Source organism: Haliotis rufescens, unplaced genomic scaffold, assembly GCF_023055435.1.
Source record: "Haliotis rufescens isolate VD_foot unplaced genomic scaffold, xgHalRufe1.0.p SCAF_11, whole genome shotgun sequence".
Taxonomy (NCBI): Eukaryota; Metazoa; Mollusca; class Gastropoda; order Lepetellida; family Haliotidae; genus Haliotis; species Haliotis rufescens.
In genome coordinates, this window is record NW_025963791.1 from 41887436 (window position 1) to 41914742 (window position 27307).

At 43.0% G+C, this 27307-nt stretch overlaps 1 protein-coding gene across 1 annotated transcript; it reads right to left on the bottom strand.

The window, feature by feature from the left end:
- Positions 1 to 27092, bottom strand: LOC124142274 (transmembrane channel-like protein 7). The gene is made up of 17 exons (XM_048392761.1): positions 26816 to 27092; positions 26155 to 26334; positions 25040 to 25106; positions 19749 to 19830; positions 19047 to 19291; positions 16818 to 16978; positions 15512 to 15659; positions 14094 to 14261; positions 13264 to 13430; positions 12508 to 12625; positions 11923 to 12020; positions 10353 to 10466; positions 8629 to 8704; positions 6016 to 6146; positions 5234 to 5389; positions 1957 to 2035; positions 1 to 1412 (listed from the first exon to the last, which is right to left on the bottom strand). Exons 2-17 carry the CDS (start codon positions 26319 to 26321, stop codon positions 1239 to 1241), a joined length of 2151 nt encoding a protein of 716 aa, XP_048248718.1. The 5' UTR covers positions 26322 to 26334; positions 26816 to 27092; the 3' UTR covers positions 1 to 1238.
- Positions 27093 to 27307: the final 215 nt, after the last annotated feature.

The following is a 27307-nucleotide window of genomic DNA, read 5'->3' on the forward strand; positions in this document are numbered from 1 at the left end:
TTCAGGAAAGACAGGACAGACACCGTCATGGAGGGCGTGTTTAATTATGACATCATTTAACAAAGAATAAATATCATAAACATACCTGGACTTTATATAAGGTGACTTTATAGCAGGTAATTATATCATTCGCCAGAACAATGTTGGATTTTGATACTTGGCCAATGACAATACAAGGATAACTTGAAGGATAACTTTGCAAGACTTCCTAGAAGGTAATAAATCACAACCTAAGTACGACAAATGATACACCGATATGTCAACTTACCAAATGTGTCTTATAGTGGGTACCTGGGCATTTATAATGTTCTCTGAAGCAAATGTTCATCCTAATCATTTCGCTACTCATGCACATTTAATTTATTTAGCTGTTTCTCCAACTACTTCCCCCCTCCTCCCCATCCAACGTCACCCCAACACCTGCAAGCACCCTGAATGCTGTATAATGTATATCACAGATATAGCAAAATAACTATTTCTATAATCTCTTGGTATAAATACACATATAATATCTTACGACATGTAATATCTATCACAGTATGGCTGTACAGCGCAGATCAGCAAGATGCTGACGAGTAAGATGGACGTTCAACACGTCGTTCTGCAACGGTTGTCACAGTCATGTAGACAGGAACTGGCATTACTATTAGAGATGTCTATCAGATGGAGCCGTGTCATTGCTGTTAGACATGTCTATCAGATGGAGCCGTGTCATTGCTGTTAGAGTTGTCTATCAGATGGAGCCGTGTCATTGCTGTTAGGCATGTCTATCAGATGGAGCCGTGTCATTGCTGTTAGAGTTGTCTATCAGATGGAGCCGTGTCATTGCTGTTAGGCATGTCTATCAGACGGAGCCGTGTCATTGCTGTTAGACATGTCTATCAGACGGAGCCGTGTCATTGCTGTTAGACATGTCTATCAGATGGAGCCGTGTCATTGCTGTTAGACATGTCTATCAGACGGAGCCGTGTCATTGCTTTTAGAGTTGTCTCTCAGATGGAGCCGTGTCATTGCTGTTAGGCACGTCTATCAGACGGAGCCGTGTCATTGCTGTTAGAGTTGTCTATCAGATGGAGCCGTGTCATTGCTGTTAGACATGTCTATCAGATGGAGCCGTGTCATTGCTGTTAGAGTTGTCTATCAGACGGAGCCGTGTCATTGCTGTTAGAGTTGTCTATCAGATGGAGCCGTGTCATTGCTGTTAGGCATGTCTATCAGATGGAGCCGTGTCGTTGCTGTTAGGCATGTCTATCAGATGGAGCTGCACCATTGCTGTGAGACTTGTCTATGTCGCTAAAGTTAGGAGTCTGCTTTTTCACCTTCTCGCTGACCGGTTCAGCCGACCTTCCACCTCTGACTGCACGCGGACCCCAGCGTGATCTTGCACGTTCTACATCCTTGTCTTTTCCATTCTGCAACAGTAGGTGCAAAAGCTTCTGATTTAGACATCTTAACTACGGTCTATCACGGCAACCATACCGGAGCATTGGCCACACAACCAGTGGCTTCTAAAATGAACAACGACCCTCAGCGTCATGGTAAGAAATAAAGCGAGGTTACAATATGGTGTTTATATCCCTGCGATTACAATATGGTGTTTCTATCCTCGAGATTACAATATGGTGTTTCTATCCTCGAGATTACAATATGGTGTTTATATCCCCGAGATTACAATATGGTGTTTATATCCCCGAGATTACAATACGGTGTTCCTATCCCCGATGTTACTATATGGTGTTTCTATCCCTGAGATTACAATATGGTGTTTATATCCCTGAGATTACAATATGGTGTTTATATCCCCGATATTACAATATGGTGTTTCTATCCCCGATATTACAATATGGTGTTTCTATCCCCGATATTACAATATGGTGTTTATATCCCCGATATTACAATATGGTGTTTATATCCCCGAGAGTGCAATGGGATGAGCCCGAGCCAGAAGTGACGTACGTGTGTGAGCTGGTGCTGCAACAGTTTCTTCATCTTTATGTGTGCCCTCTTTATCACCGAGCAATAATACAACGACAACCTGAAACATGGACAACATGTTTAGGAGTAGGGTACATACAACGACAACCTGAAATATGGGCAACGTGTTTAGGAGTAGGGTACATACAACGACAACCTGAAATATGGGCAACGTGTTTAGGAGTAGGGTACATACAACGACAACCTGAAACATGGACAACGTGTTTAGGAGTAGGGTACATACAACGACAACCTGAAACATGGACAACGTGTTTAGGAGTAGCGTATATACAACAACCTGAAATATGGGCAACGTGTTTAGGAGTGGGGTATATACAACGACAACCTGAAATATGGGCAACGTGTTTAGGAGTGGGGTATATACAACGACAACCTGAAATATGGGCAACGTGTTTAGGAGTAGGGTACATACAACGACAACCTGAAATATGGGCAACGTGTTTAGGAGTAGGGCATATACAACGACAACCTGAAATATGGGCAACGTGTTTAGGAGTAGGTTACATACAACGACAACCTGAAACATGGACAACGTGTTTAGGAGTAGGGTAATACAACGACAACCTGAAATATGGGCAACGTTTTTAGGAGTAGGGTATATACAACGACAACCTGAAATATGGGCAACGTGTGTAGGAGTAGGGCATATACAACGACAACCTGAAATATGGGCAACGTGTTTAGGAGTAGGGTACATACAACGACAACCTGAAACATGGACAACGTGTTTAGGAGTAGGGTACATACAACGACAACCTGAAATATGGGCAACGTGTTTAGGAGTAGGGTATATACAACGACAACCTGAAACATGGACAACGTGTTTAGGAGTAGGGTACATACAACGACAACCTGAAATATGGGCAACGTGTTTAGGAGTAGAATATATACAACAACCTGAAATATGGGCAACGTGTTTAGGAGTAGGGTATATACAACGACAACCTGAAATATGGGCAACGTTTTTAGGAGTAGGGTATATACAACGACAACCTGAAATATGGGCAACGTGTGTAGGAGTAGGGCATATACAACGACAACCTGAAATATGGGCAACGTTTTTAGGAGTAGGGTATATACAACGACAACCTGAAATATGGGCAACGTGTGTAGGAGTAGGGCATATACAACGACAACCTGAAATATGGGCAACGTGTTTAGGAGTAGGGTACATACAACGACAACCTGAAACATGGACAACGTGTTTAGGAGTAGGGTACATACAACGACAACCTGAAATATGGGCAACGTGTTTAGGAGTGGGGTATATACAACGACAACCTGAAATATGGGCAACGTGTTTAGGAGTAGGGTACATACAACGACAACCTGAAATATGGGCAACGTGTTTAGGAGTAGGGTATATACAACGACAACCTGAAACATGGACAACGTGTTTAGGAGTAGGGTACATACAACGACAACCTGAAATATGGGCAACGTGTGTAGGAGTAGGGCATATACAACGACAACCTGAAATATGGGCAACGTGTGTAGGAGTAGGGCATATACAACGACAACCTGAAATATGGGCAACGTGTTTAGGAGTAGGGTACATACAACGACAACCTGAAACATGGACAACGTGTTTAGGAGTAGGGTACATACAACGACAACCTGAAATATGGGCAACGTGTTTAGGAGTAGGGTATATACAACGACAACCTGAAACATGGACAACGTGTTTAGGAGTAGGGTACATACAACGACAACCTGAAATATGGGCAACGTGTTTAGGAGTAGAATATATACAACAACCTGAAATATGGGCAACGTGTTTAGGAGTAGGGTATATACAACGACAACCTGAAATATGGGCAACGTTTTTAGGAGTAGGGTATATACAACGACAACCTGAAATATGGGCAACGTGTGTAGGAGTAGGGCATATACAACGACAACCTGAAATATGGGCAACGTTTTTAGGAGTAGGGTATATACAACGACAACCTGAAATATGGGCAACGTGTGTAGGAGTAGGGCATATACAACGACAACCTGAAATATGGGCAACGTGTTTAGGAGTAGGGTACATACAACGACAACCTGAAACATGGACAACGTGTTTAGGAGTAGGGTACATACAACGACAACCTGAAATATGGGCAACGTGTTTAGGAGTGGGGTATATACAACGACAACCTGAAATATGGGCAACGTGTTTAGGAGTAGGGTACATACAACGACAACCTGAAATATGGGCAACGTGTTTAGGAGTAGGGTATATACAACGACAACCTGAAACATGGACAACGTGTTTAGGAGTAGGGTACATACAACGACAACCTGAAATATGGGCAACGTGTTTAGGAGTAGAATATATACAACAACCTGAAATATGGGCAACGTGTTTAGGAGTAGGGTATATACAACGACAACCTGAAATATGGGCAACGTTTTTAGGAGTAGGGTACATACAACGACAACCTGAAATATGGGCAACGTGTTTTGGAGTGGGGTATATACAACGACAACCTGAAATATGGGCAACGTGTTTAGGAGTGGGGTATATACAACGACAACCTGAAATATGGGCAACGTGTTTAGGAGTAGGTTATATACAACAACCTAAAATATGGTCAGCATGTTTAGGAGTAGGGTATATATGACAACCCGAACACAACAATGCTCTGTGCAGAAAGTGTTACACGTCCACGGTACATTTTTTTGCAGAATATGCAAAAAAGTGAAAACGATTTGGGCAGCCAAAACTACACGTGCAATAAGGATATATAAATGATACGGACGGCATGTCAGACATTCACAATGATAAACAATCACCTCAGATGGCCACCCGAATAACGGGACGAGCCCTCGGTATGATACTGATGGGAGCCACCCAAGTCTACATTGCTAGGACTTTTGGATGCTCCCATGTTGCTGTAACTAGCCTGATGCAACGTTACAGACAGACCGGGCAGACATCAGACAGGCCACGAACAGGCTGACCTAGGGTAACTACGCCCAATGAAGACCGGTACTTGCGTACTTTGCATCGCCGGAATCGATGGGGGGGGGGGGGGGGGGGGGGGGGGGGTGGGCCTTCAGGAGGTTGTGCCGTATAGTGGAGGGGTGTTATGATGTGTTATACAACTTCAGTTCGTACAACTAATTGCATGCCACAAGTTGTACCACCTATTTCTACCGTGTGAACGCCCCTTTAAGTGACCTCCCTTGGATACACTTTAGAGCCAAGGACCGCCTGGCAATGGGATTATATTCAGTGTGAACCACCTACCCGAGCAGAACTATGGCCGAAGTCGTGATGGCGGCCGACGTGAGGACGTTGTAAATAGACTCCACAACAGCGGGGAAACCTTGGACTGTTTCGTCGATCACCGTGAACATTGAGGCGTAGATCCTGAACGGGCCACATCCTTTTGAAGGACTTAAACTGCAAGATGGAGAAATTAAAGGATTCAGTATTATATCATCTGCCCCAAAATAGTCCCCTTACACGACATTGTTCTTTAACAACATTTTTTGGCAAAATGTGACCTTGACTTGACCTTGTTCTTTGTACTTGTCCCCTTGTAGCGCTGTGAAACATTTAACACATGTAACGTCACTTTCGATATGATGTTCCTGACGCTGATGTTAAAGGGGACACCCATTGCCTGACTGTTGTTTTACACATTAGACAGCACTGTTCCATCTATAGCACGACGGCCTGTTCATAATCAACACAAGGCCAGGTTACGATGGCAGGTTAAGACAAATGTTGTCTGGGTGCAATGACACACAACCAACCAGATCACACATTGTAGCCTTCCGGTCCTCATTTAAGTCGGACCCCGCGACAAGCATGGTGAACTGGGGTCTGCTTGGCCCGGGATCCCCACAGGGACGGTACAAGGGGTCACCGAGTACATACGGCCATGGGGGGCTGGGGTCTGCTTGGCCCGGGATCCCCACAGGGGCGGTACAAGAGGTCACGGAGTACATACGGGCATGGTGGACTGGGGTCTGCTTGGCCCGGGATCCCCACAGGGGCGGTACAAGAGGTCACTGAGTACATACGCGGCCATGGTGTAGATGACGGGGATGCAGCAGACGAAGAAGGCCAGGAAGAGCACCACCATGAAGAAGGAGTTGGAGCGAGACGCTCGGTACGGCCTCTTGGACGGCTCACACGCCTTCAGGGCAGATAACTGCAACAAACAAGGTAACTTTAAGCTGTGGAAAGATATACCGTTAAAAGAAAAAAACTTTAAGACACCTACATGTCAAAATCAGCCCAAGGCTGGTTGAAGTGTTCGCTCGTCACGCTGAGAACCCGGGTTCGATTCCTAACATGGGTACACTATGTAAAGCTCACTCCCGGCGTCCCCGCTGTGGTATCGCTGGAATAGCGCTATAGGCGATGACAGAGCCAACGCACTAACGGGTGCTATATATGCTGTGTGAGCGTCGAATATCTAGTTGTCGTATGCTGATGGAAACGAATAAGGGAATAGGCCAATAAGCTTTACTGTCAGTACATTTGATATAGCACGCATACAAATTCAGCATGTTAGAATCAAGTTTTCCCTTACTTATTTCCATGAGTATATACCCAGTCTCTCCCTTGTTCAGTGAACATGTTTTCTTATAGGACTGGAACTCCACGGAGAAGATGTTATCAATACAAGCCACAGTGTTGACTAACGTTTATTGTGAGCATTTTTTAGATTTGCATCCATCGGGCACTTTCTATCTTCTTTGTATCAAGTGCTGACAGCGGTTTCCTATACGACGGGAATAGGTGAAAACATGACCTCACAAACATCAATCCGGGTATAAAAGTCGCCGTGTTTACTACCCTTGGTTTGTTGTCTCCAGGGGCCTGCATTGCCGTGGGCTTAACACGCCCTCGTGTAACCGTACTACTGTTCAAAGCGGCATTACACTCACTCACACACACGTTAGGTAACATTGTCTTTAAAGCTAAAGTTCGTGTCTGCAGTGGTGATAGTCATAGTTTAGTGTGCAGTAACCATCTTCCTGTTACGTACAAACATGGGATACTTGGGACAAACACCTCACTCACTCACTCACTTACTCATTCACTCACACTCACTCACGAATGTAGGGTTTTACGAAATAATTCATTTCTTTATTCCATGAGACCCGTGAAGATCCGGGCAGATAATAGGACTAGGACCCACAGTGCACACGATGGATGATGAGGTAAGTTGGAGTGGGTAAACATGTATCAAACACAGCAATATTAGCTGGATGGTAGATATGGTTTGCATGTGGATTATCATATGAAGTGTGTTAAATACTAGTGTAAACTTCTTATAACGATTGGAATGATGAAACATATCCCCGACAGTGTTATTTGTTAAAGAAGAGTGTGTGTGAGTGAGTTTGGTTTAACGCCGCTTTTAACAGTATTACAGTTATATCACGGCGTGTCAGCTTAATGTGGGAAGAAAGCCCAAAGTGATGCAGGTCTAAGACGTTTACCACTTCGGTGAAACCCACGAGCAAGGGCATGGTGCTGACAAACCTAGAAACATAATCGGGGCGAACCGGGGTTCGAACCCACAATCATTGATTTCTGGCGTGTCCAAGGGACGCAACTCTGCACAGCGAATGGCGGCGCCTTAGACGACTGGGCCACCCGTGTCCCCTGTTACTGAAGAAGCTGGATGAATGTGGTAGAATTACTTGGGCAACACATTTTAAATATTTAGTCGACATTTATGGATTTGGTTATATGTGGCACGAGCAGAATATTAGTGATGTTATTTTTTTCTTGCAGCTGTTTAGACAGCGTTTGTTGGATTTAACAGAGTATACAGATGAAAATCTATTAAGGTATTATTTACACGTCAAGATATTATTGGATATGGAATACTGTGTTACAACTTTCAGAAATATAGACCATAGACGTATGCTGTGCCTGTTGAGATTAAGAGAATTGCCTATATGGAGTAACATGGGCAGAAGAGAGGATATTGTTTATTCACAACGCTTTTTCGGCTATGTTACAATGGTTGTATCGAGGACGAAGTCCAATCTGTGTTTGTCTGCCCGTTTTACGCATCAAGACAAAAGTATATTCCTGTAAGATTCTATAACAATCCATGTATTAATACTTTTCGCAATCTCTTAAATAATCAAAATGACTGTATACTCAGAAATGTAGCTAAGTATGTGAAGGAAGCTCTATCATTACGTACAAAGACCTAATATTATACCCTTAGTATTGTTTCCAATGTAAACTGCCTGAACTGTGTGTTACTATATATAACTGAAATGTACATGGGCCTATGGCCTCCCATACATGAATAAACATAACAATATATACTAACAGGATCGGGTGGTGAGACTCGCAGAATTGGTAGATGTATGTCATCGATTCCCAATTGTTTAGATCGATGCTCATGATATCAATGACTTGATTGTCTGGTCCAGACTCGATTATTTACAGAACGCCGTCATATAGGTGGAATATTACTGAGTTCGACGTTAAACAACAGACAAACATACACACAAACATACTTTATGCCGTCAGTGTTGGAACCGTGAAAGTTTGTGTACCAGTTCGGATGTATAGTGAACGCTAAGAAAACGAGGCAAACAGTACCAGTTTCGGATACACGATGTATACCGTCGACTCGTGTCTCTGGACTCATCACTTACCCTCTTAACATAGAACACCACAAACATGTGGACGATGATGAGCGCCGGTATCAGAGGGGCGTAGAAGAAGCCGATCCTGGAACAGAGGAACTACTTCGTCACGACATTCACACAATGACATTCTGATTTACATATTCACAGTACAGTGCATCTTACATTCTAAGAGCCCGGCTCCGTGGTCTCGTGGTAGAGCGTCCGCCCGGAGAATTGAAGGTCCGGGGTTCGATCCCCGGTCGCGTCATACCGAAACACGTTAAAACATGTCACCTGCTTGGCGCTCGTCATTAACTAGCGGAAACAAGGTCTGGTCGGCTCGGAGTCAGTATACTGTGTCTGAGTGGAGCATTCAAGTTAAATTGCAGCATGGCATCTCAGTGGGCTAGCGCTATAGAATCGGCATTAGTCCTGACTAGCACAAGCAGCCATACACACACGTGCATGCACGTCGCTATATAAGTGTAATAATCTTGGACGCGACGTTAAGCCCCATTTCACATCACCTCAATAACATTCTATGACGGCAACTATTGAATAACCTTAAGTTTACTAATCAGTTAATAACTGCGGGCTTAATGTGACACATTATTGTTACAGAGCGTTATCATTGCCAATACCGCTGATTGAAACCATATATATCAAATATCAGTGTATCCTAGCAACCCTACCAGCAGACAGTCTGACATCGCAATACTGACAGTGTATCCTAGCAACCCTACCAGCAGACAGTCTGACGTCGTGACGTTGACAGTGTATCCTAGCAACATACCAGCAGACAGTGTGACATCACCAGACTGACAGTATATCCTAACAACCCTACCAGCAGACAGTCTGACATCACACGACTGACAGTGTATCCTAGCAACCCTACCAGCAGACAGTCTGACATCACCAGACGAACGGTGGATCCTAGCAACCCTACCAGCAGACAGTGTGACATCACACGACTGACAGTGTATCCTAGCAACCCCATCAGCAGACAGTGTGCGTCACAAGACTGACAGTGTATCCTAGCAACACCGGCAGCAGACAGTCTGACATCACACGACTGACAGTGTATCCTAGCAACATACCAGCAGACAGTGTGACATCACAAGACTGACAGTGTATCATAGCAACCCTACCAGCAGACAATGTGACATCACCAGACTGACAGTATATCCTAGCAACACCAGCAGTAGACAGTCTGACATCACACGACTGACAGTGTATCCTAGCAACATACCAGCAGACAGTGTGACATCACCAGACTGACAGTGTATCCTAGCAACACCACTAGCAGACAGTGTGACATCACACGACTGACCGTGTATCCTAACAAGATACCAGCAGACAGTGTGACATCACAAGACTGACAGTGTATCCTAGCAACATACCAGCAGACAGTGTGACATCACCAGACTGACAGTGTATCCTAGCAACATACCAGCAGACAGTGTGACATCACAAGACTGACAGTGTATCCTAGCAACATACCAGCAGACAGTGTGACATCACCAGACTGACAGTGTATCCTAGCAACATACCAGCAGACAGTGTGACATCACAAGACTGACAGTGTATCTTAGCAACATACCAGCAGACAGTGTGACATCACACGACTGACAGTGTATCCTAGCAACACCACCAGCAGACAATCTGACATCACACGACTGACAGTGTATCCTAGCAACATACTAGCAGACAGTGTGACATCACAAGACTGACAGTGTATCCTAGTAACATACCAGCAGATAGCTTGTGTGTACACGAGGTCAAGGACATTCGGGGGAATCTGGAATTCCGGAGGGCCGATCATCTGAAGCAGCTTGGACTTGTCCCCACACTTGGTGACGATGAACCTGGACAGAATGTTCGTGTGAGAAACAGTAGTGAGTACCGGTAATTGTTCATCACTAATACATGGGCAGTAGGAAACAGCAGTGACTACCGGCAGAGATAGGTCAATGATGAAAGGGCACTAACTACCAGCAGAGTTAGGTCAATGATGAAAGGGCACTGACTACCGGCAAAGTTAGGTCAATGATGAAAGGGCACTGACTACCGGCAGAGTTAGGTCAATGATAAAAGGGCACTGACTTCCGGCAGGTCAATGATGAAAGGGCACTGACTACCAGCAGAGTTAGGTCAATGATGAAAGGGCACTGACTACCGGCAGAGTTAGGTCAATGATGAAAGGGCACTGACTACCGCCAGAGTTAGGTCAATGATGAAAGGGCTATGACTACCGGCAGAGTTAGGTCAATGATGAAAGGGCTATGACTACCGGCAGAGTTAGGTCAATGATGAAAGGGCTATGACTACCGGCAGAGTTAGGTCAATGATGAAAGGGCTATGACTACCGGCAGAGTTAGGTCAATGATGAAAGGGCACTGACTACCGGCAGAGATAGGTCAATGATGAAAGGGCACTGACTACCGGCAGAGTTAGGTCAATGCTGAAAGGGCACTGACTATCGGCAGAGTTAGGTCAATGATGAAAGGGCACTGACTACCGCCAGAGTTAGGTCAATGCTGAAAGGGCACTGACTACCGCCAGAGTTAGGTCAATGATGAAAGGGCACTGACTTCCGGCAGGTCAATGATGAAAGGGCACTGACTACCAGCAGAGTTAGGTCAATGATGAAAGGGCACTGACTACCGGCAGAGTTAGGTCAATGATGAAAGGGCACTGACTACCGCCAGAGTTAGGTCAATGATGAAAGGGCACTGACTACCGGCAGAGTTATGTCAATGATGAAAGGGCTATGACTACCGGCAGAGTTAGGTCAATGATGAAAGGGCTATGACTACCGGTAGAGTTAGGTCAATGATGAAAGGGCACTGACTACCGGCAGAGTTAGGTCAATGATGAAAGGGCACTGACTACCGGCAGAGATAGGTCAATGATGAAAGGGCACTGACTACCGCCAGAGTTAGGTCAATGATGAAAGGGCACTGACTTCCGGCAGGTCAATGATGAAAGGGCACTGACTACCGGCAGAGTTAGGTCAATGCTGAAAGGGCTATGACTACCGGCAGAGTTAGGTCAATGATGAAAGGGCACTGACTACCGGCAGAGTTAGGTCAATGATGAAAGGGCACTGACTACCGGCAGAGTTAGGTCAATGATGAAAGGGCACTGACTTCCGGCAGGTCAATGATGAAAGGGCACTGACTACCGGCAGAGTTAGGTCAGTTATTGGGGAACAAGGTGTGACAAGCTGGGCTGTGGGTCTATGTATTGGATTAGTTTATGCCTCATTCATTGTCGCAGTGTAGTCTTAATAAGATTGTAGGTCACGTGCACGTCACTCACTTTCTCGGGAGCTCGACCAGGAACACCTTGATGACGGTTACCAGGAAGTTCATGATGACCAACTTGTACATCTGTTGTCCCACGTACGTCTCCCAACACTGTCAGCAGAACATTCCACATGACACACAGAACATTCTACATTACACACAGAACATTCTACATTACACACAGAGCATTCTACATTACACACAGAGCATTCTACATTACACACAGAACAGTAACACATTACACACAGGACAGTCCCACATTTAACATAGAACATTCCCTATTCCACGCACAACAGTCAGGAGAATCGAACCCGGGCATGCGGCGTGACGATCGAACGCTTTAACCACTAGGCTACACCACCGCCCCTGAACCGCTGGAATCAAGGCCCTGTTCCACAAGGCGATCTTAGCGCTACGACTGCCGTAAGTCTATGTTCAAGTATGGGAGTTACGATCGTCTTAGCGCTGCAATCGCTTTGTTGAACGGGATGTGGATGTCCCTGAGTCCGATGTAAGACACAGTGTGTTGTGAATGTACTGTTCCACGCAGTGTTCACACAACGCAACTCACAACAGAAAAGGTAAACTAGATATTTACCGGAATGACTGTACAAGGTAGAATATTGGTCCCACAGCTGTCTCTGTTATCACACTGGATCTCAGTGTACAAGGACACTATCAGCATAGCCAGGGAGGCCAGACGCAGAAACACAGTCCTTCAAACACAAGTGCGATAAGTTATAACCAATACTGTGTACATTTGACTGTTTGTTTGTTGTTTACGCCGCACTCAGCAATATTCCAGCTTTACGACGGCGGTCTGTAAATAATCGAATCTGGACAAGATAATCAAGTGATTGATATCATGAGCATCGATCTAGGCAATTGGGATACGATGACATGCATCAACCAAGTTGAGCCTGACCATCCGATCCCGTTAGTCGCCGCTTGCGACAAGCATAGTCGCCTTTTACGCAAGCATGGGTTCTTGAAGACCTATTCTGACCCAGATATTCACGAGTGTGTAATTGATTGAACAGTTCGGTATGTGGTATACTTTAACATCACAATCATAAAAAAAATATGTACGGGCCTCCGAGAAAGGCACGATGAAGTGACTGGCAGCTTGGGTTGTGTACTTCCCAGGGAGCTAAGAATAAAATTGGGGTTAACACGGATCCATTGATCGTGGTGATAATAATGTGGCGCCATGGACAAATGTTTAATGGACGTATTATTATATGTGCCGCCGTCATATAGTGCACCAAACATCAAACATGCGTTCTATGTATACACATATTTTGAGGGTGTGTCTCGTGTTTTCTATAGGAATGAAGCCCTGATGTTTGCGTACCTGATAAGGGTGATCTGCACGACCACAGCCTGGGAGTACTTCTCAAGCAAGACGACCTTGTCGAAGATGAGGGGGATGATGACGTTGAGGACGGTGATGGTGAGGGACGGCAGGAACTCCACCAGCAGCAGCACGTAGCTTTCGGCGGACGGGTTAGCGGACACGAACTGGGAAAAGGGGAGAGGATGGTGACATATGTCTCTGTGTATCATAAAGTCTTATTCAAAATACGTCTAAGGCGCCACAATTCGCTGTGCAGAGTTGCTTCCCTTGGGCACACCAGAAACCTATGATTGTGGGTTCGAATCCCGGTTCGCCCCGATTATGTTTCTAGGTTTGTCAGCACCATACCCCTGCTCGTGGGTTTCACCGAAGTGGTAAACGTCTGAGACCTGCATCACTTCGGGCTTTTTCTCCCACGTTAAGCTGACACGCCGTGATGTGACTGGAATACTGTCAAAAGTGGCGTTGTACCCAACCCACTCACTCACTTATATAAATTGGAAGAAAGGGTTTGCGTCTAGAAGAATGAAGATACCGGGCCCCTAGGTGACCACGGTGGTACTGGTATGCGCTTCTATAACTGAGTTGCAGGAATTGACGGTTTTGTGGAAGTATTGTGAGACGATGAATCAAGCATACGTCGCTATCAGAGTGTTTTAGAAAGCACCCGTGAAAACATAATTTGTAAAGACAAACGAATCAATATAACTCCACGTGCGAGCTCCGGATTACAAAAAATACCAGTTGTAGTAGATGTCTGGACATAGAAGATATTTTTTTGCATCTGAGTGGTAGGGAGGAAAACATAGTTTAAAAAAGAAACGTACTTCAGTTGACCATTTTGTTGCAAAAAAGATGGCTGCCCCTCCTCCTGCGAGACAAGCGATGACAAAGACGTTGACCAGGAAGCGGAGGGTGTAGAGGCCGCATCGCTTACAACAACTGTCCTGTATCCGAGCTTGTTGCCTCCTGTAGCGGTCCTCGGCTAGGTCACACTGGGGCAACAGAAGGACGCGACACACGTATGTATTCAGTCTAAACTAACGTCTTCACACACGTATCTATTCAGTCTAAACTAACGTCTTGACTCACGTATCTATTCAGTCTAAACTAACGTCTTCACACACGTATCTATTCAGTCTAAACTAACGTCTTCACACACGTATCTATTCAGTCTAAACTAACGTCTTCACACACGTATCTATTCAGTCTAAACTAACGTCTTCACACACGTATCTATTCAGTCTAAACTAACGTCTTCACACACGTATCTATTCAGTCTAAACTAACGTCTTGACACACGTATCTATTCAGTCTAAAATAACGTCTTGACACACGTATCTATTCAGTCTAAACGAACGTCTTGACATGTGCACCGATTCAATCACACATTCATCTATTCAGTCTACATGAACATTTTCACACACGAATCTCTTGTCATCTACACGAGGGGGCACGGATGGCCAAGTCGCATAAGGCGCCGCGATTCGCTGTGCAGAGTTGCGTCCCTTGGACACGCCAGAAACCTATGATTGTGGGTTCGAATCCCGGTTCGCTCCAATTATGTTTCTAGGTTTGTAGGCACCATACCCGTGCTCGTGGGTTTCACCGAAGTGGTAAACGTCTAAGACCTACATCACTTCGGGCTTTCCTCCCACATTAAGCTGACACGCCGTGATATAACTGGAATACTTTTAAAAGCGGCGTTAAACCCAACTCACTCACTCACTCATCTACACGAACGTCTTCACAGACAGAGAACGAATGTGTATCATGTACGTTCAGAAAAGATAGACGTTCTTCCACATCTACCTTGGCCTTATAAAGAACCGGCTATTCACATTACTCCATGTTGAACAAGGACTGACGTAAGTGATGGAAGTCTTCCGTCATTTGCCGCTGACATTACCTCTATTACGAGATTGTCAAGTGCAATGATCTAAACGCAGGGGCAGATTGACGGAGGGGCCACTTGGTATTCTAGTATTCTCGTTGGAGTCTGAATTTGTTAAAACGAGAATTGAGCTAGAAAGTACTGGAAAATAGTTTGGCCCCAGGGTATAAAAACGTCAAAACAACAGTTCGCTTGACAAACCGGATGTTCTGAAAATAAATGTCCGGCTCCTCCTGAACATTTCTACACGATGCTATTGAGACGTCCTAGATCGAAGCTTGGTTTAGCCACCATATATGTACACGCGAGGGCCCAGCTTCATGGAGTAACAGACGAGAATACTGGACTCACTTTGAAATCATAGCTAATACTTTTGTACTTTGCAGTCGCCGTGTGGTCGTCGTTGAGGGAGTAGTCCCAGCTGCAGAACACCTTGCTGCAGAAGTCGTGGCCGGAGTCGTGCTCGTCCATCACGAAGTCCCACAAGCCCTTCGCAGTGCTAGAAACGGGAAGTTTTACAGGTGTACAAAACAAAGGTGAGATGAAATGGGGTTTAAAGTCGCGATTTTAGTGCATGTGTGTGTGTGTGTCGTGCGTGCGTGCGAACATGTGTGTCTGCTCGTACTAGTCCGGACTAATGCCGGTTCCATAGTGTCAGCCAAATGAGACACCATGTCACAGTTTAACATGGATGACACTTTCAGACACAGTATACTGACTCCGAGCCGACCAGTCCTTGTTTTAATCCTTAATGCCGAGCGCCAGGCAGGGTAACAATAAGTACCTTCTCGTAACGTCTCTCGTTATGACGCGGCCAACGAATGGGGAGTGTTGTGTAATCAACGGATGTTCCTGGAAAGATGTATTCCTCTGCGTGAAGAAACTCACACACTATTATTGAAGTAATCCCAGTACCTGACATATAATCACCAAATGGACCATTTTAGAATGTTTGCTTACCAAACGAGGCTGTTTCATTCCCAGGAAAACCAAGCAACATAATTTCAGAGAAGGTTTCTGGACAAATATATTCACAAATGAAACCCAGGATGCTCTTGGATAATCAAGCAAAACAGCGGACTCCGTAGATCCCATTGATCGTTAAAGAAAAATCAGTACATCTCATTGGCAGAAGTGTGCCACGTACCTAACAGTAGTAAAAGAATCCAGTAAACTATTGTTTTCAAAGACAAGTTCAACTCTATAAACATTACACCATGAACTGTTCCGTCCAGAGATGCGGAGGGGTAGCCTTGTGGTTAAAGCGTTCGCTTGTCACGCCGAAGACCCGGGTTCGATTCCCTACATGGGTACACTATGTGCACCATTTCTGGTGTCCCCGTGATATTGTTGGGATATTGCTAAAAGCGGCGTAAAACCATACTCACTCACTCCTCACTGTACCGTCAAGAGCGACTATTGGATCCATAACAAATGGGGATTCTGGGTTAACATTGGCCCCAAGCAACCCATGCTTGTTGTGAGAGGCGACTTAATGGAATCAGTGATGGCGTGCCAATGTACCCCGACATATGCTTGTTGCTCTTAATATCAATCCCTGGTTTATCTTGTCCAGACTCGACTATTTACCTTCATATAGGGGCAATAGTGATGAGTGGGCGTTAATTATATACAAACAAACTAAAAGAAAACTTACTACTTGGCCATGAGGAGAAGACTGACTACCAGACACGCGGCAGAGGTGATGAAGTAAGCCAGTGGGATGTTGTACGGAAAGGTCGATGCTGTGCCTGTTCCTCGCAGGAACTGGGTTCCCGAATAGAAGCCGTAGAAGAGGTGTGTCTTCTCCATGTACCCCTGGAACACAGAGCCTTGCCTGATCACAGAGACACACAATCGCCTGTCTTGAACCGAACTGTTTTATAATGGTTAGTGTTATCGATGCGATAAGCCAATTCGATAAACTTAGTATCATGATCCGATAAGGCGCATGAGATCATCTGCTAGAATCTACTTTATAGTTAGGTCTGTACGTAGATGTTACTTCCTTTAAAACTATTGCATAACGTTCCCTAAAGGATGAGATGATGGTTTCCCGATGTGGGAGAGCGTATGTAAACAGCCATGGCAGCTGTCAGTGGGTACGATGACCTTAGTGGGCCTGGTCACTTCATAATAATAAAATATAATAAGGCTATTTGTATAGCACAAATTCCACATCACTGAGGGACATGCTCAATGCGCAAATCTGCAAATGTTCATATATACAACAGAGAGGGGACAGTGAGTCCAGACTCAAACACAGTGATACTAGGTGCACTTGTGAGGCTGAAGGGAAGGGAGTTCCATAGAGAGGCACCAACATGGCCGAGGGTCGAGTGCCAAAGGACTTTAGTCACATTTCCACGTGGTTTCTGAAGTTACTGTAGTGAATAGCATTATCTCTTAAACTTCTATTATGTTAATAATGACAGTATGTGATAAAGACATTATTAACCTCCTGTGGATGACATCGGATAACATTCGAGCCCGACATTGTTGTGTTTAATTATCTCATGCCTAAATACCCAGAACAATTTGATTTTTGTGTCCGTTTAACCAATATCACAAAAAAATCGACTATGCGTTTTCAAAGTGTTTAGTATACAGTAAACTACGTCTATAACGACCTCAAAGGGACCACTGATTTTAGCTTGATATAACCGTAGTTCGTTATAAGCATATATACAACATATATACAGCAAATGGCCGGGACGTTATATACGTCAGTTCGTTATAAGCGTGTTCGTTATATACGTAGTTTACTGTATGCTATTTACCACACTCAAGTAATAATCTGAAGTGATCAGCAACATAGCGACCTTGAAAATAAATACTTCGTCTCTCCTAGTCTCCTTGGGGCAGACACAGCAGAGTATATTGGGATTCTGAGGGGATTCCGCATCCCAAAACAGCCCATGTCCAAGGCCAGTATGATGATCGGGTGGTCATCGTGTGGTCATCGTGTCACTCGACGGCGGGGGTCGTTCCTCGTGTGACCCAGATTGACCTAGACTCGATTACTTACAGACGCTGCCATAGAAGGACTTTGCCAACACCCGAACACTGCATCACATTTCATTGCAAAAAGAAGCTTGTTATATTTATTGATTATGGGTGTGATTGGTTTAACAGCGATTTGAACTAATGTTAGTTTTTTTACGGCTTGACTAATTTGTGCAGGTTCTAAGCATGCACCACCTCACAGGGTTTTTGTGCCGACACGCCAAGCTTTAAGATCAGGGCGATTGTCAATATCGCTTCAATGTATAACGTTGTACACAAAGGCCTGAATGCACCTATTCATCAGCAAACTTCTTTCAGCCATCTATGCACTTCGCGAAACATGTTTCAGTCACAGAGTACACCGCCGAGACCTTAAACCTGCACCCCATATTCCTTTATCGGATTTTCTTTACATCTACTCACCGCCAAAAAAACCTGCGAATCATAGAAACATATAGAGAAGTATGTTTGTTAAGAAGAGATGTTTCCAATAGTGACTTTATTCTTATCACGATATGCTGCACGTGACTTTAAACTTTACACGCTAATCCTTCACGAGACAAATGGTGCATCTCTAGTCATGGACCTATGACGTCACATGTGATACGTTCATGAGCACTGGTTCACACGACATACCTTTATGTGCATCGAACCAATCTAATATCTCTTGAATATAAGTCTTAATATATTAACCAACATTTATGTTATTCGCGTTTCTTTTGGCAGTGAGTATATGTTAAGAGACCGACCATTTGATATTTGACGAACAAAGCATCTTAACATCCTGGCACGCATGGGAACTGCCTCAGGAGACATGGTCAACCGTGTCCCCAGAATATGAAACAATATATATGACACACGCTATTTGGAGCTAACTGACCGTCCCCTGGATGACGTGCAGCATGAACTGTACGACGTCAGTCGTGGCGGTTTCCTTGTAGGTTTGTGTGCAGCTGTACGACTGCGACACTGCGGTGTCGGTGCTGCTGGCGGTGTAGTCGATGGCAGGCTGGAGGATAGTGGGCACAGTGATGAAGCCAAACATCAGAAGGAACAGGAGGATATTCAAGCCAAACATCCACCTCAGGAACACGAAGTAGGATAATACCCCCGTACCATGGTGACCTTGAACAAGGGGAGATAATTATAGGATATGATAACTAAATAATAACACTCATTTCCATTTCATATCAAGCTATACAGACAAGAAGAAATATTTTACGAGGGAACTTGATATGAAACGGGAACGAGTTTTATTATTTATTACCAAACATAATTTTTAGTCAGTTTTCAACAAAATTACTCCAGGTCTATGTGATATAATGATGAACACAATGCATATAATGATAGCAAAATGCGGGATTTGAATTCAAGATGTAGATAATTAAAATATAAAGCCACACAACTTCCGGTATGCATACCAGAACACTCCTACGAACCAAATATAGTGACGGCTGAATTGTCAAAGCCAATGGCAGACATTTGTCCCTATATAATCATATGTAATTCCCTTGTACAATATGTACATTGTAAGAAATGTGGTTTCATATTATTTAAACAGAAGTATAACATAGAGGCCAACCTTCTATGTTGTGAAACGAGCTGCCCCATAACTCAATGGTACTGATCGCTTCCTTTGCCTTTATGTTGAACTTCTGCCTTGACTGGTTGGGATAAAAAAAAAAAATGATACAGACTGAAGCTGCTTATTTCAAGAATTGTTTATATCAGGATAGGTGTCCGTATGACATATGTTATGCTAAACTTTGGATTTCTAACTTAAACCGCAGTACAACGAAACTGGACGAATGATCAGTGTGCCTGGCCTGGCTGTACAAGAAGTCGTAACTATCCAGGTGATATATGTAACAAGCCAGGATATATATGTTACAAGCCAGGAGACATATGTAACAAGTCAGGAGATATATGTAACAAGCCAGGAGATATATGTAACAAGTGAGGAGATATATGCAACCAGCCAGGAGATATATGTAACAAGCCAGGAGATATATGTAACAAGCCAGGAGATATATGTAACAAGCCAGGAGATCTATGTAACAAGCCAGGAGATATATGTAACAAGCCAAGTGATATTTGTAACAAGCCAGGTGATATATGTAACAAGGCAGGTGATGTATGTAACAAGGCAGGTGATATATGTAACAAGCCAGGGGATATATGTAACAAACCAGGAGATATATGTAACAATCTAGGATATATATGTAACAAGCCAGGGGATATATGTAACAATCGAGGAGATATATGTAACAAGCCAGGGGATATATGTTACAAGCCAGGGGATATATGTAACAATCTAGGAGGTGTATGTAACAAGCCAAGTGATATATGTAACAAAGCAGGTGATATATGTAAAAAGGCAGATGATATATGTCACAAGCCAGGTGATATATGTAACAAGCCAGGAGATATATGTAACAAACCAGGATATATATGTAACAAACGAGGTGATATATGTAACAAGCCAGGAGATATATGCAACACGCCAGGAGATATATCTAACAAGCCAGGGGAGATATATGTAACAAGCCAGGGCATATATGTAACAAGCCAGGAGATATATGTAACAAGGCAGGTGATATATGTACCAAGCCAGGAGATATATGTTACAATCTAGGCGATATATGTAACAAGCCAGGTGATATATGTAACAAGCCAGGAGATATATGTAACGATCTAGAAGATTTATGTAACAAGCCAGGTGATATATGTAACAAGCCAGGAGATATATGTAACAATCAAGGAGATATATGCAACAAGCCAAGTGATATTTGTAACAAGCCAGGAGATATATGTAACAAGCCAGGGCATATATGTAACAAGCCAGGAGATATATGTAACAAGCCAGGAGATATATGTAACATTCTAGGAGATATATGTAACAAGCCAGGTGATATATGTAAGAATCTAGGAGATATACGTAACATGCTAGGAGATATATGTAACAAAGCAGGTGATATATGTAACAATCTAGGAGATATATGTAACAAGCCAGGAGATAGATGTAACAAGCCAGGAGATATATGTTAGAAGCCAGGAGATAGATGTTACAAGCCAGGAGATACATGTCACCAGCCAAGAGATATATGTAACAAACCAGGAGATATATGTAACAAGCCAGGAGATATATGTTAGAAGCCAGGAGATATATGTAACAATCAAGGAGATATATGCAACAAGCCAAGTGATATTTGTAACAAGCCAGGTGATATATGTAACAAGGCAGGTGATGTATGTAACAAGGCAGGTGATATATGTAACAAGCCAGGGGATATATGTAACAAACCAGGAGATATATGTAACAATCTAGGATATATATGTAACAAGCCAGGGGATATATGTAACAATCGAGGAGATATATGTAACAAGCCAGGGGATATATGTTACAAGCCAGGGGATATATGTAACAATCTAGGAGGTGTATGTAACAAGCCAAGTGATATATGTAACAAAGCAGGTGATATATGTAAAAAGGCAGATGATATATGTCACAAGCCAGGTGATATATGTAACAAGCCAGGAGATATATGTAACAAACCAGGATATATATGTAACAAACGAGGTGATATATGTAACAAGCCAGGAGATATATGCAACACGCCAGGAGATATATCTAACAAGCCAGGGGAGATATATGTAACAAGCCAGGGCATATATGTAACAAGCCAGGAGATATATGTAACAAGGCAGGTGATATATGTACCAAGCCAGGAGATATATGTTACAATCTAGGCGATATATGTAACAAGCCAGGTGATATATGTAACAAGCCAGGATATATATGTAACGATCTAGAAGATTTATGTAACAAGCCAGGTGATATATGTAACAAGCCAGGAGATATATGTAACAATCAAGGAGATATATGCAACAAGCCAAGTGATATTTGTAACAAGCCAGGAGATATATGTAACAAGCCAGGGCATATATGTAACAAGCCAGGAGATATATGTAACAAGCCAGGAGATATATGTAACATTCTAGGAGATATATGTAACAAGCCAGGTGATATATGTAAGAATCTAGGAGATATACGTAACATGCTAGGAGATATATGTAACAAAGCAGGTGATATATCTAACAATCTAGGAGATATATGTAACAAGCCAGGAGATAGATGTAACAAGCCAGGAGATATATGTAAGAATCTAGGAGATATATATAACAAGCAAAGGGATATATGTAACAAGCCAGGAGATAGATGTAACAAGCCAGGAGATATATGTTACAAGCGAGGTGATATATGTAACAAGCTAGGAGATATATGTAAGAATCTAGGAGATATATGTCACAAGCCAAGGGATATATGTAACAAGCCAGGAGATATATGTAACATTCTAGGAGATATATGTAACAAGCCAGGTGATATATGTAAGAATCTAGGAGATATACGTAACAAGCTAGGAGATATATGTGAAAAGCCAGGTGATACGGAAAGAATCTAGGAGATATATGTAACAGGCCAGGTGATATATGTAAGAATCTAGGAGATATATGTAACAAGCCAGGGGATATATGTAACAAGCCAGGAGATAGATGTTACAAGCCAGGAGATATATGTCACCAGCCAAGAGATATATGTAACAAGCGAGGAGATAGATGTTAGAAGCCAGGAGATAGATGTAACAAGCCAGGAGATACATATCACCAGCCAAGAGATATATGTTACAAACCAGGAGATATATGTAACAAGCCAGGAGAGAGATGTTACAAGCCAGGAGATATATGTCACCAGCCAAGAGATATATGTAACAAGCGAGGAGATATATGTTAGAAGCCAGGAGATAGATGTAACAAGCCAGGAGATACATGTCACCAGCCAAGAGATATATGTAACAAACCAGGAGATATATGTAACAAGCCAGAAGATAGATGTTACAAGCGAGGAGATACATGTCACCAGCCAAGAGATATATGTAACAAACCAGGAGATATATGTAACAAGCCAGGAGATAGATGTTACAAGCGAGGAGATACATGTCACCAGCCAAGAGATATATGTAACAAGCGAGGAGATATATGTTAGAAGCCAGGAGATAGATGTTACAAGCCAGGAGATATATGTCACCAGCCAAGAGATATATGTAACAAGCGAGGAGATATATGTTAGAAGCCAGGAGATTGATGTAACAAGCCAGGAGATACATGTTACCAGCCAAGAGATATATGTAACAAACCAGGAGATATATATAACAAGCCAGGAGATAGATGTTACAAGCCAGGAGATATATGTCACCAGCCAAGAGATATATGTAACAAGCGAGGAGATATATGTTAGAAGCCAGGAGATAGATGTAACAAGCCAGGAGATACATGTCACCAGCCAAGAGATATATGTAACAAACCAGGAGATATATGTAACAAGCCAGGAGATATATGTTAGAAGCCAGGAGATAGATGTTACAAGCCAGGAGATATATGTCACCAGCCAAGAGATATATGTAACAAGCGAGGAGATATATGTTAGAAGCCAGGAGATAGATGTAACAAGCCAGGAGATACATGTCACCAGCCAAGAGATATATGTAACAAACCAGGAGATATATGTAACAAGCGAGGAGATATATGTTAGAAGCCAGGAGATAGATGTTACAAGCCAGGAGATACATGTCACCAGCCAAGAGATATATGTAACAAACCAGGAGATATATGTAACAAGCGAGGAGATATATGTTAGAAGCCAGGAGATAGATGTTACAAGCCAGGAGATACATGTCACCAGCCAAGAGATATATGTAAGAAACCAGGTGATATATGTGACAAGCCAGGAGATAGATGTTACAAACCAGGAGATACATTTCACCAGCCAAGAGATATATGTAAGAAGCCAGGAGATATATGTAAGAAGCCAGGAGATATATGTAACAAGCCAGGAGATACATGTCACAAGCCAAGAGATATATGTAACAAGCCAGGAGATATATGTAACAAGCCAGGAGATATATGTAACAAGCGAGGAGATATATGTAACAAGCCAGGAGATAGATGTAACAAACCAGGAGATACATGTTACCAGCCAAGAGATATATGTAACAAACCAGGAGATATATGTAACAAGCCAGGAGATAGATGTTACAAGCCAGGAGATATATGTCACCAGCCAAGAGATATATGTAACAAGCGAGGAGATACATGTTAGAAGCCAGGAGATAGATGTAACAAGCCAGGAGATACATGTCACCAGCCAAGAGATATATGTAACAAACCAGGAGATATATGTAACAAGCCAGGAGATAGATGTTACAAGCCAGGAGATACATGTCACAAGCCAAGAGATATATGTAACAAACCAGGAGATATATATAACATGCCAGGAGATAGATGTAACAAGCCAGGAGATACATGTCACAAGCCAAGAGATATATGTAACAAACCAGGAGATATATGTAACAAGCCAGGAGATAGATGTTACAAGCCAGGAGATATATGTCACCAGCCAAGAGATATATGTAAGAAGCCAGGAGATATATGTAACAAGCCAGGAGATATATGTAACAAGCCAGGAGATATATGTTAGAAGCCAGGAGATAGATGTAACAAGCCAGGAGATACATGTCACCAGCCAAGAGATATATGTAAGAAACCAGGTGATATATGTAACAAGCCAGGTGATATATGTAACAAGCCAGGAGATATATGTAACAAGCCAGGAGATAGATGTTACAAGCCAGGAGATACATGTCACCAGCCAAGAGATATATGTAACAAACCAGGAGATATATGTAACAAGCCAAGAGATATATGTAACAAGCCAGGAGATATATGTAACAAGTCGCCATGGATATGTGCGAGTATATACAGCATCAGTCAGCGCGACTCTATACAACATCCCCGTGGCTATCGGCAGCTACCTACCCTGGCCATACTGTACCGCCATGACTCGCACGTGGAGAGCCCGACCGACCCGGAACACAGCGCATCTCTGGAGATGGAGTAAGAAACAAAACCATTGAAAATATTAATCCGAGATTGTCACTATCAGTTTGTCAATTTGAAAACTAATGTCAGGATTGGCTCTCAACCTCCTACTTTAAGCGTGGATGTTTAGGCCTATGTGTTGATAATAACTAGGTTTGCGGAATTTTGTTTCTAAGATCGTAGGATCTTAAGTCTAAATATACATCAGATTTGTACAAAATGTGATTGTCTGCCAGAAGAAATGAAGAAACGGTGAACAAGGTTTGTTTTTATAGTACCATCAAGTTACCCTCCATGTGGACCCGTCTTGAAGTATGAAGACAGAACGTCAAGGTGCTGGGATAATGGTAAACGTCGATAATAACGAGTGAGTTGTGCTTTACGCCGCTTTTAGCAGTATCACGGCTGGGGACACCAGAAATGGGCTTCATACATTGTACCCATGTGGGGAATCGAAACTGGGTCTTCGGCGTGACAAACGAACACTTTAACCACTAAGCTACCCACCGAAAAACAGTACGGTATGATGCTCGGATAATGGTTAACGTTGACAAGAACGAAATATAGTACATCGTGTTGCCGTGATAATGGTAAACACAGAACAAATTTCCACATGGTCAATCATTTATAATTACGAGTTCACTATTTGACATACTGGAAATATCACATACCGTACACATTACAATGCAATGTCTATGTTTGCAATTACCGTTTCATATGCTGCAATATGCCTGTTAGAGTACGGCCATGAGGTCGCACCCCATTTGTCAGACGCCTTAAAATCACAAATGTCACGGCTGACTTCTCTTTATATCAAATGTACGTTACCCAAGTGGTAAAATAGACTAGTCCCTATCTCAGCCCATTTGTCAGATACCTCAGGAAAATATAAGACATTGTCAGCACATAGACTGTAATAGTCACACAAATAACTCAAATAATTTAACAAGAGTCATACACCAGTTGTTAGACAGTGGAGTAGAGATTGCTTGTCACAACATATGAGATTAACCTGTTGTGGTATTTACTGAAATCTCGCTAGAATTACTAACTTGAGCTTGATCTTGTCCCTGATGGAGATCGGACGGGATCTGATTGTCTCAATGAGTTGCTGGTCATCCTGGATGGTCTCCAGATTAATTCCACTGCCTGCAGCTAGTTTCTGCTTCTCGACGTCAGACGTCGCACCTGCCTCCGGATAGATCTTGACTTTACCCATCAGTTGACAACATCTATGGCAAACACAGACACACGTCTTTCAGTGATTTGCAATTATCAAAATATGTTATCATGAAACTATGTCCCACGAAATCCTTCTCTTCAGTGTATATATTGTAAGGAAGGTGTTATGAAATAAACATAAATTCATGCCATTTATTTTTACTGATACTGAGTAAGGGTGTGGAGTATACTCAGTATTCACCTGGTGAGGGGGCAAGGAGCAGCTCTGAAACGGCGTTTACAAAGAATAAAATATTTTGTTATCTATTAAAATGTGTCACGTTTTCATGTTGTTCCAACTTCTAACTGCCTACCACAGACTTTAAGACGGATACAAGCAGTAAGGAAAGTAACCAACGTGTGACAAATGTGAAAGAGTTTCCTTGTCTTTAGCATTTAACTTCATACATTATTTCAAACTTCTTGCTGATATGAATAACCTTTAAAATGAAATTTCAGTAGAGAAATACAAAAGGAATAATCTTTTCCTACCTGTGAATATGTCAGGGTATGAATATGTTGTGTGTGACTGCCCCGACCGTTGCTATACGTGTGTCATAACAGTGTGAGACACCGTCGAAGAGTAGGCTTGTCAACATGAATGCTCCTCAACCATACTTACTGTTCCTCTATTGATTGCTCTAAACCTATTTCCAAGAAGGATCGTACAGTGGGTTTAATGTTCTCTAGGCAAAAGAAGAATAGTCGGGTCGTGCAAAGTTGAATAGATAATATATTTCATGGACGTGTATGGAAAGCATACGTTAAGTCGTCCGATTGTACCCAGTATCCGGGTACGTTTGCACAAAGACCTTGACAGTGGGGATTTCTGAATAGGTCATTTCTTTTCTCCAGTGTTGTGAAATCAGTGGGAGAAGAAGTAAACAACATAGCTGACTTCTACAGTGCGGGCGAGTTGATAATATATTAATTCTGTATATATTCATTAGTGGCTGGCAATGAAAAACCACTATGGCAAACACG

Coding starts and splice junctions, on each gene's coding strand:
- LOC124142274 (XM_048392761.1), bottom strand. CDS start 26,321: ATGGGTAAAGTCAAGATCTATCCGGAGGCAGGTGCGACGTCTGACGTC. Junction 16,979..19,046: donor TGCACGTCATCCAGGGGACG/GTCAGTTAGCTC, acceptor TCTGTGTTCCAG/GGGTACATGGAGAAGACACA. Junction 14,262..15,511: donor GTATTAGCTATGATTTCAAA/GTGAGTCCAGTA, acceptor CTGTTGCCCCAG/TGTGACCTAGCCGAGGACCG.